This window comes from Aplysia californica, unplaced genomic scaffold, assembly GCF_000002075.1.
Source record: "Aplysia californica isolate F4 #8 unplaced genomic scaffold, AplCal3.0 scaffold00059, whole genome shotgun sequence".
NCBI lineage: Eukaryota > Metazoa > Mollusca > Gastropoda > Aplysiida > Aplysiidae > Aplysia > Aplysia californica.
In genome coordinates, this window is record NW_004797329.1 from 1,059,485 (window position 1) to 1,074,376 (window position 14,892).

Consider the following 14,892-nt stretch of genomic DNA (forward strand, 5'->3'; position numbering starts at 1 on the left):
TTGTTACTCTCTTGTAACACCTCTAATCTTCTGCACTTATATGACCTCATTGTAAACAAAACTGATAGTTGTCGTTCCCCTTTGTGATAAAGGAAATAGTACATGATATATATAAACTTGGTAAAAATATTTTGTGGACGTTAAAGTAAAATTCACCAGAAAAAGTTATTTGCAATTGAACGCGGGTCTCCTGCATGCTACACTGAAGCGCCTAACATCTACAACCAAAGAGGCCAGATTTACACAGCTTAGGCTTCCATTTTTACTATATGATTTTGTAAAAAATTCCACACACTTGATCGTAGTGAAGGAAAGCTTGAGGAAATGTTGGAAAGTTTTGACACCACTGCTTATAAAAAACTTCCACTATCCAGCAAGAACTAATTAGACAGAGGTCTTCAAAATACAAAAATTCTTAAAAGTAGATTGTTCACTTTGTATCAAAAAGTGCCATCCAAAGGGAGAAATAAATGTTTTAGTTTTGTACGAGCATATTAAGCGTTTGGAACTTGCAACACAAAATTTAAAAAGGGGGGGGGGGATGTTCTCGTTGTCTTGAGGTTCGAGCCTCATCATTCAATAGGTTCTTTCTTGGTTGGACAGCGATGGGAAATTCTCTAAAATTCTTTTCTTTTGCTTCCTTTCCTGCTCTCTAACCATGTTCTGCCATCTGCTTTCATATCCACCAGATAAATAGGTTACATAAATACCGAAGATCAGGTGTTGCTAGAGAGTTACATGTACGGAGAAAAGGAGGAGAGATAAGGAGGAGAGATAAGGAGGAGAGATAAGAAGGAGAGATATTTAATAGAAGAGAGGGAAAAACCCAAATGCATCAGTGCATCTGACATATTGATGTAGGGCCTATATTAAAAACGAACTCAAAGAATGTTTCTTTTGTTTCGGAAAGAAGTCTGAATTTTATTACTTTTTTTCATAAACACTTCTAATTATGTTTACAGAATTGTACATTGAATTGAAATGAATCAAAAGCAAAATAAGTATTGTTAAAATTTGTAACAAAACCTTTTAACAAACATAGTTTCAAAGCCCTACGGTTTTGAGCAATTGATCTTTTTAACTTAACCTTCATTAGAAAAGACACAGAGGAGAACCCAAACCAGTCCTCAAAAGAATATTAAATAGTATTTAAAGAACAATAATGAAAAGACTGATAGTGACGGAAAAACTGAAGCCTGTCCTATAATAATATACGCATGTTTGACTCTGGAGGGTAAACACCCTAAAAGAAAAATAGAAAACTTTCGTTGTTCAGTGCCCCTGCAATCCCTGTTGGTACTGGTAAATTATAATGCTCGAGGAAACTCCGGTTTTACCTTCTATCTTTTAATTTAATAGCACCGAGCTAAGGAAAACATTGAAATTGAAGACTCAAAACAACCCAAGCTCAAGTGCATCCCTTCTGGGATTGGAACCAGGGCCAAACGCCCTATAGGCCAGCATGATACCAACTGAGCTATCAGTATCAGTACAAGTAATATTTTTTCAAAAGAGCGTTTGTTAGAGACAGATCAGATCAGAGCTCATGCAAGTATAGAAGGAGCCTTTAGTTTTAGTACCCTCTCACTGATGAGTGTAGCAAGCATGTTTGTAAGACAAGGGTGTTCTAAAAAGAAGGAAACAATTTATTCAGATACAAAGCTCAATTTGACGAGGGGTTTGAGTCAACGTCCTGGATCCAGCAAGGGAAATTGGTCTCCACCGGCTGCGGATTATCTTGAAGATCACGTACGTTAGAGAAGAGAGAAATGAGCCTGTCGTCGTCGGCGCCCATTGGGAGAAGTCGGAGAATGTCCAGCTGAAAGTACAAGACATACAACATAAAACAAAACAAATCTGCGGATGCGAGCTCTGGTCAATTTCTTAAAGTGGGAAAAAAACAACAAGATGCAAAAGAAATTGTTGATTGATTGATTGATTGGGTAGATGTTTTACGGCACTATCAACACAATTTCGACACAATTTCACAGAAATTGTATCTTGGAAAGCATGTATGAGGATTTCATGGAAAGAAAAGAAAGATGAGGCTGCGTCGAGAAGCTGTATGGAAGAAGCTGTATGGAAGTACAATGTAAAGTAAGATAGAACAATTTATACGGAAAGAAATAATTGCAGTTGCAAGGACACCGATGTTATACACGTGGGGGTCTATTTCAGCCGGAGGTGGCCTTGACAGACATGGTTGAAGCATGCCCCTTAAAAAATCTAAACCGAGTCGACGGGTGGGTAATACACCATCTAAACTGTCCCCGTGATTTTATGACAAAAACAAATTATGAAAATATGCAAACTGGGCCCAAAAATGTGAAATTATTCGATTCTGTTAATTTTAACAGAGAATGGTGAAGGAAAATAATCAGAAATTAAGCAAAAAATGATCAAATTTTGCTAAAATTAATTATGCGGGGTGCATAAAAACCACGGGGACACTAAAAAACAACATGGATGTAACCTACCGAAGATGGGTTGACCGCTAAAGGATCGGCCAGGACCATCCACCTGACGGACTCGGAACAGGAGGGTGTGGTCAGAGAACCGGCGTAGGTGTAGAAGTCGAGTCTGTCCGGGAGCAACGCTCGCACGTCCAGCGCCACATTGACACCGCCAGCTGGGGAGAAAAAAAACCCTTAGTAGTAAAGGGCTTTACGGCGCTCGCAACTGCATAAGGTCATATGAGCGCGCGAAACACAAGTTGGTAGCATTCGCAATAGTTCACTGCACGGTTGGTCGACAATTAGACTTTGAAATGCTAAAGTACTAAAATTCAGTGTAAATATATTTGCGATTTAAAACAACTCTTATAAATAACAATAAAAAACCTTGAGCGATTTAGTTTCCAGTAAAGAGAAGTCCACCAATACAATCATAGTCATTAAAATTTGAATAAGTCTGTATTTGTAAAAAGAAGCACATCGGTACAATGGTCATTTAGTGTTGGGAAAAGAAGAACCTACTACATGTAGAACCAAATCTGCTAATGGTTGAGAAGAAACACGAATCCAAAAGATTTGTTTTATTTTGGTCACAGTTTTATTTACCACACTTGCAACACAATTAGGTCATACATGTTCTAAGATCATGTGTTACAAGAGAGAAACGAACACAAAAGACAAAAGAGATAAGGACGACAGCTGTTTGATACGAAACATGGAGGAAAACCACATTAAAGCAAACGTCACCCCCCCCCCCCCCCCCCCCCCCCCCCCAATGACGACAAAAGGCAAACAATGGGGGGGGAAAAATTAAAAAATTTTTTTTTTTCCCCCCCCCCCCCCCCCCCCCCCCACAAACAACAGACAGATTACCTTTCCCGAATCCGGTAAGGGAGATGAAATATTCCAGCAACAGATCCAGTGGACGTTTTGGGGGTTCTATTTGTTCAAGGGATTTCTGCCATAAAACAAATTCGTTTCTTAAATAAACAAATGAAATATAAACAAAATACGAATGAAACAAAATAAAGACAAAAACAACCACAAACAAAACACTCACAAAAACAAAATATGGCTTATAATAAATTAGTGCAATCACCCATCACACTTATAGCAATGGATTAACGCATAATGTTGCGCATTTGGGTAAAAATCGCAATGATTTACCAACAATCGTTTGAGTAAAAAAGAGCTTAACTATATTATTCTTCCCTTAAAGTTTGTGTTATCTTGGAAGTTGAAGAATACAACGAAAAAAACAACCAACAACCCGGAAAACCCTCTAGATATCTATAAAGTGCAAGAGATTGCTAATCTTCTGTTCGGCCTATTTTAACAAGTTCAAGGAATTGACTTTCTTGTCAGCTCAAAGACAGCACAACGGCGTGTTATCACTTCCCCTTCTTGACCAGGCCTCCCACCCACACGAGAGAAGAGAGAATGGGTAACACCCCCAAACACACTTTATCCATGTATAATTGGTCGCTTTTAAGCACAAGGGGGCTATCCCGAAAAATGCTGTTTTAAGAAATTCGAAAGTAAATGTTTTTACCCCTTGTTCCATTTCTTTAAAAGACAAAGTTTTCTCTATAACCAAACGAATATACCCACTAGGGAAAGCAAACTTCTATAGATAATCAAGATTTCTGGAAACCCCCGAAACCTGGGTTAGCCCGCTAAAAGCGACCAATTATTATATTTATAACTGCTATAGCCGTACCACCAGGAAGGCCCCGATGACCGCAAGCCCGTCTTCTTTCAGCACAGCGTTGGCCATAGACCCGTACTTCTCTTTGTAGTGCACTAAATGCATCTGAAAAGTACAAAACAACACAGGGTGTTACGTCACATTTCTGGAACATGATATGTATAGTATAAGGTTTTACGGCGCTCGCAACTGCTAAGGTCATATGAGCGCGCGAAACACAAGTTGTTCACCTCTGCGAAAGTTCACCTCACGACTGGCTAACTAATTTACTTTATAATGCTAAAAAGTTAAAATATTCAAATTCGGTGTAAATACATTTGTGATCTAAACCAACTTTTAAGTAACAATAAAAATTTTAAATAATATATCAAATTCACTCTACAACTCGCCATAAAGGCCAATGGTCTTTATAAAATTTAAAATTCTGCTGGGAACAACGACGGAAAAAATATCCTGCAATTTCTTGCATTTATAATATTTCCTTCGGATCTCTCCAAAGTCTAGACATTCTGTTAAAATGTGTCTAATGGTAAAATCTGTGTCGCATCCGACACAGAACGGCTTCTCATCTCCCTGTAGGAGGTATTTGTGGGTCAGGGCCGTGTGTCCGCTGGAACATGATAGACAAGAACCCAAAATAGAATATACTTGTATGACCTATAGCATAAGAACAGTTCCAGTTTTCGTTCACAAGTAATAGAAAAATGGTCTCTTGGAATCTTTATGTTTCTCCATCAAAGGAAGGAGTTTTGATTCTGCTATTTCTACACACTGCTGTTACTTGAATTAATTGCAAAACCATCAGTTTACGATGAAAAAAGACTAAAGTAGGCACACAAACATTGTGGGAATTCTATGCTTAAGTCTCCGAGGACACGCATTCTGGTCATTTGAAAACGCCCTGTTTTGGGGCAATTTGCGAATTCCAGATTAAAGATCACAGATACAGGGTGCATTAAAGTAGCACCAAATTGGAAAAAAGATTGTAAATTCACAGACAGGAGAAAGAGGCTAAAACCTAAAACAGCAACTAGACATGGATAACTGGTGCCTCTATAACTAAATTATTGATTGGCAGGTCGGGGCATTTTAAGAAAAGCAGAACGTTATTCATACATATATGCTTCAATTTTGTTTTCTTTATCTGATAGTTAAAAAGGCTGGTAACAACAGGCAGGAAACACGATTTGCACATTTTTGTTCCTGATATATGTGTATGCTTGCTCTAACTGTACCACAAGATTGCCTTTAGTCTGCTGCTGATCGGACACACACCAACAGCGTCGTCAAACGCCCCTTTTCTGTGGCGTCGGTGGCCTAGTGGTTAGGCTACTGGACTCGTAACCACGAGGTTGTTGCGGGTTCGGGGGTTCGAGCAGCGGGCCCGACGTTGTGTCCTTGGGAAAGAGACTTTACACGAATTTTACAGGTGGGAATGGGTACCCAGCTATAGACTGAAAGATCTTGTCAGTTTGTTAGTGTTTGAGCGCTTAACCAGCTGCTTACACTGCATGCTTCCCGGGAAACTGAGAATGTTTCTATGTGTTCTATGGTCTGCTGGGGTAGAAACATACTGTAAAAGCGCATAGAGCCTGCTTTTGAGTGGGGACATGCGCTATACAAATGCTATTTATTATTTTATTTATTTCAGACCATGTAATTACATGTATATTCAAAGGCGGGACCTTGAATTAACTTTCATATCCCTGAGGGTTGAGCCAAGAAGGCGGAGCGACCAATACAGACCTCGCCATCGAATTTGCTTCCGTTGAGCGAGTGTTCGGAGCCGCCTATGCTGCCATTGCTGAAGTGGAAGTGGATTCCCACCAAGACATACTTGTCATCCGGGGCATAGGGCACGCCAGTTAGGAAGGCTGGGTAGGCAGTCGTGATGTCGATGTTGGGAGCATGGCCTGAGTGTGAGAAAAATAAGCACATTATATAGGATAATGGTCATCTTGTGATTGAATTAAAAAACAGACAGAACAGGCTAAACAAGAAGGTACGAACAAAAAACACTTAGAGGTGCCCTCCAACCTCCCGAGGAGCACGGCCAATGAGTCATTAGTAGAAAATGTAGGTTAAACACTGTACTTATAATTGATCCAGTTTTCCCCAACCGGAATCAATAAAAGTGTAATGTTCACATACATTCACTTATTCATTTATTTCTTTAAAATAAACTAATGAAAGAATGGATGAATTTATCCTTATATTCTTTTATACGGGACGAGTTACTGGCCTTGTGTACCCGTCACATGGGCAAAGAAAAAAAAATTAATAACAAACAAAAATGGAGATGTGGCGTAAAAGGATTACACTAAGTATTTGTTTCCTTCAATATAATACAGGAAGCCTTCCTAAACACCCCCCCCCCCCCCGCAAAAAACAACAACAACAAACTAACAAAAAAAAACAACCCAAAACAACCCCAACCAACCAAACAACCAAAAAACATCTCCGCCACGTCCTCCACATTCTCCCTTTCCTCCTCCTCTCCTACTGCCTCCTCCTCTCCTACTGCCTCCTCCTCTCCTACTGCCTCCTCCTCTCCTACTGCCTCCTCTCTCCTACTGCCTCCTCTCTCCTACTGCCTCCTCTCTCCTACTGCCTCCTCAATAAGACGATAAAGGATACGGCATTTTGAAAGATGATTGTTCCGTACCGTTGTTATAGAGTAATCCTTGCTGACTGGCAGAATGGTGGTACTGAATACTAAACGGCCTGCTACAGTACTGTGTGGGGATGGCACTGAGGTCAAGGTCACGAGGAGACTGGCGGACAGGGGAGCTGCAGCACGAGGAGATCGCTGCCCAGTTGGACGAGACTGGTGGAGAGAAAAAAAGTTTAGTTTTAGTAGAGGTTTTACGGCGCTCGCAACTGCATAATAAGGTCACATGAGCGCCAGAAGATTAGAGGTGTTACAAGAGAGTAAGAAATAAACAAGAAGAAGGGGAGATAAGGACGATAGATGTTTGATAGGAAAGAAGAAGCAAACTACACCAGAGCACCCGCCAACCACTCACAAAAAAGATGTCACGATGTCGTACATGAACATGGGTATCTGCAAAACAAGTACAAACTTAAGTACAAGACATTCTGTATAAAAGATGGACAGATTCTGCTGGTATACACATTTTAAAAACGTTTCTGCTTCGGGGCTTGAGCCTAATTTCTCAGGGGATTTGGGCCATTGGATACGATAACGATTTGACTTTCAGGTTTGGTTTTTGAGATGTATAATTTTCACGATTTACAACTTATTAACATGGAGTCAGAAAATGGCACTAATTCCATACTTATTTGCTCATTTCTCGGCTTGCCTCTTGTATTCAAGTTCTAGTGCATCTCTGGTAAATGACCAACAGTAATAATGATGATGATAATAATACTAATAATAATAATACTAATACTAATACTAATACTAATACTAATACTAATAATAATAATAATAATAATAATAAATAGTAATAATAATAATAACAAATAATAAATATTAAATAATAATAATAATAATAATGAATAATACTACTGATAATAACAATACTGATAATAACAATACTGATAATAACAATACTGATAATAATAATACTGATAATAATAATACTGATAATAATAATATTAATAATATTAATAATAATAATAATAATAATAATAATAAGACATGTGTATGTATGTTTGCCATTGTAAACCAAAATGACCTTCTGGGACAAATAAAAGTGTAATTTATTGGGTTTATTATTATTATTATTATTATTATTATTATTATTATTATTATTATTATTATTATTATTATTATCATTATTATCATTATTATTATTATTGCTTCAAAAAAATCTTTAAAAGTCAGGATGGCAAGCAAAGTAAGCACACGCGTCAGCCAAGCTTACCCTACACCAAAAGACGATAGAAATCTCGAATCAGTAAAATAATTACTTTTACCCTACGACGAACTAAGCTTTGGGAACACCCAAATGAACACTGAATCTAACAAATCCGCGTAAGTAGTAGCAGAAATTATATTTCTGAAGCAAGTCACTTTATTTTTGTGCCATAAACCAGAAAGTTTAATGGATTTGGCTGCTTTTGTCAAAGTAAAGTTCAACTCGCTAGAGACGGCAAAAATGTTAACGGGAACACAAATTGAAATAATAAAATAATAAATTAACTCGAATCAATGAAAATTCTATTTCTTCAAGGTGTGGCCGAGCGACCGTAGTTTGGTGAAAAGTTTTCTTTCACAAGAAGAGAAGTACACTACATTAGTTCGTTATAGAGATGGAGGTTGGGAGAATGTTCGACTCCACGTTCAAAAATTGAGAATAAAACATTAGGGTGCAGTATCTGGATGATACTTTTATAAAGGATCCATTTTTAGTGGTTACTTTTAAACTTTTGGTGTCCATTAAAAAACCCACTTCTATGCGGATTTTTTAAATACTGAAAAACGTTTATCAAATTCAAAGGCACACGAAATGTACATTTGCTGCTTCCAAAGACATCTAAGCTTTGAAAGTCACCAGATTGTGGCAGCCATTTTCTTGTCCTTCCTCTAACGCCAGTCGACCACTACCTCCTTAAATGGCAAATATCTCAATTTCAATTAACTTTATCTTTTTTTTTCATCAGAGAAAGGCAAAATAAACCAGATAAGCCAAATTAGATGATATACTAATAACTCCGTATACCCCAAAACTGACGAGGTTAAGATTCCACCGTGTTGTGATACAAATGATAGACACATTTTGGAGTATGAATGACACGTTTCAACAGAGATGTCACCTGGCCAGCCCAGGGTCTTTCAAAAATCGCAAAAAAACCTAACCCAAACCAACATTGAAGTAGCATTTCATGACCATGTTTTAAAGTTTTTACAAAATTTGCAACGTTGCCGTTTTCAAATGTTTAGCAGAACTACAAATCGTGAGCTTGCAATGTAAACTTAATGGCATCGACAGTCCAGTGGTTACACTGGACAAATCAGGCGATTGCAGGTTTGGGGTCTCGTGGCTAAGCTTGGTTCGGTGTTATGTCTTTGGGAAAGTTACTTAACACGAACTTTCCGATTTGGCTATGTCCTATCGGGGACGGACTTTAAATTCAGAGATCCCGCCTCTTAAACAACCTAACATTGTTGCAAGAAGATTAAAACTTTTACAATTTCATTTTATCTCAGAGTTAGAACTGTTAGTCAGGTCCAAAGGTATGGTGTCGTGTCTATGGAATGAGCCTGTCAGAGAACTGATCTGTTACAGTATTGGAAAATTACGGGGTAAGTAATTAGGTGTATTGAAGAGGCAGGACCTGTCTCAGATTCGAGCGTCAAGCATGATACCAACAGAACTGACGGAGGGCCCCAAAGGATTGAAAATTAAGACACTTTAAGAGACAGGCTGCTGCGACCCTGCCTTACTTGGCAAACGAGAGCAGAATTCAAGCCCAAAGACGGTAGTGTTAAATAAAACTTTCCCACTCAGCTCAGGAATCGAACCCAATTAAGTCTTCTACATTGGCTGATCTTTTTCGTTTCCCAAGCAGGAAAACAAATATACCCGAAAAACAGTCGTGGCAAATTATTCGTCACTTCCTTCGGAGCTCCCAACCGACCACATTATCGCAGGCAAGCTGTTCAACTATTAATCATAAGCGATGAAAGCAAAAATTTCAGGAAAGGGAGAGAAAAAAACTTTAAAAAACCCCTATAACATTGTACTTTCATTACGTTATCTTGTCTTGTTTTATTTCAACATTTAGAGATTTTGGCAAAATATTTCTGGAGCACATGCAACTGATACCACAAATTGAGAAAATGTAAATTTGTTTTGTTCAAAATCTCGGGCTTCGTACATGTGAACAGCTCATATGAACAGCTCATTATCATACTATAAGAGCCAGATCCGCGTATCACGATTTTGGCGCGAAATTGGTTTGGTTTTTTTCATAACTGTTTCACTTGTCATAGCTGTTTGCTTCCAAATTAGCTCATCTTGAGATGAGCGGAATGGATTTCAATATTGCTACAACTTGGATGACGCCACAAGAATTGCTACGGAACCGACAGTAAAGCCAAGAATGCCTAAATCGCGTATCATATGATGCGCTTTTAGGCTTTGATCGTTTCCGGTGCGTTGATCATTCATTCATATCTGCATTAATTCAGTTTTTTGCTCCTCCTGAAAAATTCGCTAAAACCCCTGATACGTGGAACTGGCTGTTATAGGCCGTAATGCTTTTTCAGATGGCGGGCCTCACGCTATGAGGGCTCGCGAGAGACAGGTCAGCATGCATGAGATTAGGACAAACGACAAAGGTGAGGCAGTGTGGTGAAATTAGGCGCTCGTCAAAATGCAGAAATCTGAGAAACAGGCGTCTTTCCGCCAATTTGGACATTTTTATCCAATTTTTAATATTTTTTTTCACTTTTCGCTCACCCTCTTTTATATCCGTACAAAAACACATTTCCATGTGATTTTAATGAAACACACTGATTAAAGGCACAAAATATATCATTTTTCAGTTTTCAAATACTCTTTAGCCATTGGATTTAACCAACTTTGGAGGTCATAAAATATTCTCGGCAATCTCACCACTGAAACCAAGCGACCTCACTTCGTTCTATCGCAAATATCTTGAGTTCTGTTCAAGATAGATGAATATTTATTTAATTGAATGCAAGACAAACAAATCAGTTTTCAGAAGATACTAATGAGCCCACATGGCCAAAAATTGATGATCGCCTGAATCCACCGCGTCGTGACACGATGCTACTCTACACCTACCCCGGGAAGACTGCTATTCATGAGTAACACCCAGACAGGGAGGAAACCCATGAACATGTTGGCGACACTACAGACTAAATCCAGACTACACTACCATCGAAATCCAGAAGCACGCTTCATTAATCATTTTTAAATTATTATTTTTTTTATAATTTTTTTTTTTTTTTTTTTTTGGGGGGGGGGGGGGTTGTAAAGTTTTCTACAGGCGCAAATAGATAGAAAGGCCAGATTGTTGATTTAACTTACCTGTACTTCCTCGTGGGTCGTAATCGAAGTGATCTTTGGTCAAAGGGCACAGTTGAGGGGAATCCGTCGCTAGAGGATTTGAACCAAGACCCAGAAGAGTCCACACCAGCAGTAACACAGGCAGCATAGCGCTGGGACAATACTGAACAAAAGTCACGTAGAGGAATACATGCTCAAATGATATACTTCTAAAGGAACAGTACTATAAATAATGTCATACTTCGCCGAACTGACAAATTCCTATGAAGTGTACTTTTATCTTACAGTTATTATGCCCTGAATTACTAGAGTCTCGTTCTAATCAAATTGTTGAGTGTAGGAAAAAAGTAACCAACACAACAAACTTACTGAGCAAGATTAACTATTTTTTAAAAAGTTGCCGTCGTCAAGATGTTGCAATTGTACTCTTCCGAATACTGTAGGAGGCAACAGACCATGTGTTTTGGAAACCAAGTAATTTGTCTCGGATTATAGACACCTCCACCTCAATTAATCCCTGTGGAAATTTGTTTAGGTGGCGAGTTAAAAAAATAGATCGATAGGAACACCCACATGACAAGTCAAAAAAAAAAAAGGGGGTCAAGCAAGAACTGGAAAGAGAAAGGTATTTATTGTTGAAATTCAACCCAAGCAGGCTTGTGCGTATCTTTCATATTACGAAGAATAGTGAGCATAGATATTAAAGTTGTAAACACTTCTTACAACTACATAACTCTTTAAAAGAAAATCATATTTCAGATTGCATTCATTAAGAAAACGGAGACAAAAAACCCCACAACAAAACCGTTGCTAATGCAGATGCTATTTGTGTTGTATATTGCATTGTTAACTACATTAAGTTCCTTTCGGCTATCAAAAGTAGATTGTGCGGATACTGGATGCGATAATATGTGTACGACTGCATTTGAATGATTTGGATATTATCTTCCTCTGTATTTATGGGCACCTGAGGCCTGGCTTCAGAAAAAAGGTCACCCGTTGTCTTTCGCGTCTCCACAAGCTGGTTCGATTTTCATTTTTTTTTTAAACCCACTTCCTTATTATTGCCGTATTTAACGTTGGTCTCAAAAACGCCCCCCCCCCCCCCCACAAAACAACAACAACAACAACAAACAAAGAAAATAACAAAACCGGCACAGTTTAAATAATTTGGGAGGCTGGTTCTGACACTACCCACCATGCAAGACCAACCCGAGCTGAGAAGGATACGACATCCCAGCAGGAAGACCGAGATATCGGATCAAAATTACAGGCGGATAGTTAGAGAACGTTAGGAGTACGCCATTGGCCGATACGTATTGTAACAGCCATCTTGTTTGACCTATTCTTTAACATACATACATAATATAATGAGCATTATCCTAACACTTTGCTAAAATGGAAAAAAAATCTTTTTTACTCCACATTTTTGTTTTCAGATCAGACAGTGAGACAGTAGAATCTTGGTCCGGAACTTCTTAATTATGTTTTGTCAGAAGGAAGAACACTATTTTATGAACGTTCTTTAACTATCCGCTTGTCTCAAAATTCTCCCCAGCCGGGAATGGAATTCGGGTCTCCTGCGTACTACAACGGCTAACCACCACACCACAGACACTGGCATTCTTTTTGCTGAATAACAAGAGCTAGTTACTTCTAATTCTTAGTCATGTTTTAAGAGTTTTGTCGGGAGGAATTCCGTAACGAGCGAACACCATGAAACAGTTCAATAAAGGGTTTACGTTTCATGGTTTGGGGGAGGGGGAGAGGAAGGGTTAAGGGTAGGGGGAGAGTTTGGGTAGGGATTTGGGGTAGGGGTAGGGGTAAGGGTAGGGGTAAGGTCTATTCTTTATTGTGTTTGTTCGGGTGGTCGCTCGTTAAGGAAGTTCTTCCGTTTTGTCTTTTTTTTTTTAATCAAGCGGTATGTTCTCTTTCCCAAAAAACATCCCATACTTTTGTTTTCTTTTCAGCCATAATGATTATTTTATTTTAAAACAAGCCACAGCTTGCAGAGGGCGTAGGTGCGCCGTAAGTGAGTCATTGGAACTGTTCCAACTAGAGCCGCTGTTTCACCCTGTATATCCTAATAATATAAAAATTTGGTGACCCATTGAAGAAATCATCCAAATAAAATTGGTTTTGTATAAGAAGCAACTGAGCGCAAATTTTACTATAAAAAGTTAACAAGTCAAGCCAGAGATAGCAGTATTAAAGTGACCCTCCTTATCATACAGAGCTCATGGTTACGACCTCCGCGGAATCTCTTGATATTTCAAAAACTGTTTCCTTAACCTGATAAGGTTTGATTATTTTAACGGCCCTTTCAGCTCTCTGAGGCTACTTCAGAGGCTAACCCCCTCCCCCTCTTTTAAACGCTCAGAGTAACATTCGAGAGCCGCCAAGTAAACTATTGTAAATGAGGTTTTTCAAATTTTACAGGAGAGACAAAACGGATTTTCTTGAAGCCACCCAAAACGCTTCAAGAAATTCCGTTGTTTTTTGGTTTTTTGTGTGTGTTTTTTGGTCTCTCCTGTGTAATTTGAAAAACATGACTTACAATAAAAATAGTTTACTTGGTGGCCCTCGATTATTTCGGGAAGTACAAAGACAAGTGGACTTGAAAACTTGAAAAGCCTAGAAAACTTGTCAATCTGCACTGTGGTTCAGTATAATACCCATTGACTTTGGCCTTTAGGAAGGTGGCTTGTAGGGAAACGTGAAAAATGTTTTCCCAACATAGGAATTTATTCGTCTCTTTTGCAACCAAAGTGAAGAGCCAAACCTTTACACACTACAGACCGCAATACTTTGTGTCCAGCTGAGTGCTAGATTCAGCAGAAACTAAGTTAGAAATTTCCTCGTCCAAACAGACTAGAAAGTTAAGCTACTATTGTCGTTCTTACCTTACTTGGAGACAAGAAGAGGGCAGGTCTCAAGAAGAGGAGAACTGAAGACGATCAACGCCTGCAATGACTGTGGTGACGAAAAGGCTTCAAAAATGACTCGCACAAAGTCTGGAGCTTTCCTTTTTATCTTGTTCAACTAGAGAGCAAGGTTGAGCAGTCATCATCGTAGTTTCTATTCATTAGGCTTTCGACATTATATCCGTTTACCCGCACTGTAAGGTCCACAAGACGTGTGTGACAGAATATCAAGGTAAAGGTGTCGTCTTCTAGAATCTGTCTCTCTCTTCTTTTTTTACTCTCAATCTCATCACCGCTCTCTCTCTCTCTCTCTCTCTCTCTCTCTCTCTCTCTCTCTCCCTCTCTCTCTTTCTCTCTCTCACTCTCCCTCTCTGTCTCCCCTCCCCCTCTCTCTCTCTCCCTATCTCTCTCTTTAATCCCTCTATCTTTCTCTCTCACTCTCTTTCTCTCTTTTTTTTTTCTTTGTTTCTTTGTTTCGCTTTTTCTCTCCCATTATCTCTATCAATCTCATTGTCTCTTTCACGTACAGGCAAGCTCGCACACACACACACACACACACACACACATACACACACACACACACACACACACACACACACATACACAAACAAACAAACACGCTCGCGCGCACACGCACGCACACACTTACACACACATACTTACTAACATGCACAATACACACATACACATACAAGCACACACATACATACACACACACATACACAATAAACATATACACACACAAACACACATATCTACGCACACAAACAAACATCCACACACACACACACACACACACACAC

General features: G+C 38.9%; 1 protein-coding gene across 1 annotated transcript; it reads right to left on the reverse strand.

The window, feature by feature from the left end:
- Nucleotides 1-891: 891 nt before the first annotated feature.
- Nucleotides 892-14,175, reverse strand: LOC101858842 (carbonic anhydrase 2). Its single transcript, XM_005093173.3, has 8 exons — nucleotides 14,069-14,175; nucleotides 11,187-11,328; nucleotides 6,827-6,988; nucleotides 5,908-6,074; nucleotides 4,174-4,266; nucleotides 3,327-3,411; nucleotides 2,478-2,629; nucleotides 892-1,819 (listed from the first exon to the last, which is right to left on the reverse strand). Exons 2-8 carry the CDS (start codon nucleotides 11,311-11,313, stop codon nucleotides 1,664-1,666), a joined length of 942 nt encoding a protein of 313 aa, XP_005093230.1. The 5' UTR covers nucleotides 11,314-11,328; nucleotides 14,069-14,175; the 3' UTR covers nucleotides 892-1,663.
- Between the last annotated feature and the right edge of the window lie 717 nt (nucleotides 14,176-14,892).

What these genes read in the sequence shown, in the direction of transcription:
- LOC101858842 (XM_005093173.3), bottom strand. Translation starts at nt 11,313, where the DNA reads ATGCTGCCTGTGTTACTGCTGGTGTGGACTCTTCTGGGTCTTGGTTCA. An exon ending in GAAGCAAATTCGATGGCGAG is followed by an intron (nt 4,267 to 5,907) that starts GTCTGTATTGGT and finishes TGTACTTTTCAG; the next exon opens with ATGCATTTAGTGCACTACAA. An exon ending in CCTTACCGGATTCGGGAAAG is followed by an intron (nt 2,630 to 3,326) that starts GTAATCTGTCTG and finishes TTTTCTCCCCAG; the next exon opens with CTGGCGGTGTCAATGTGGCG.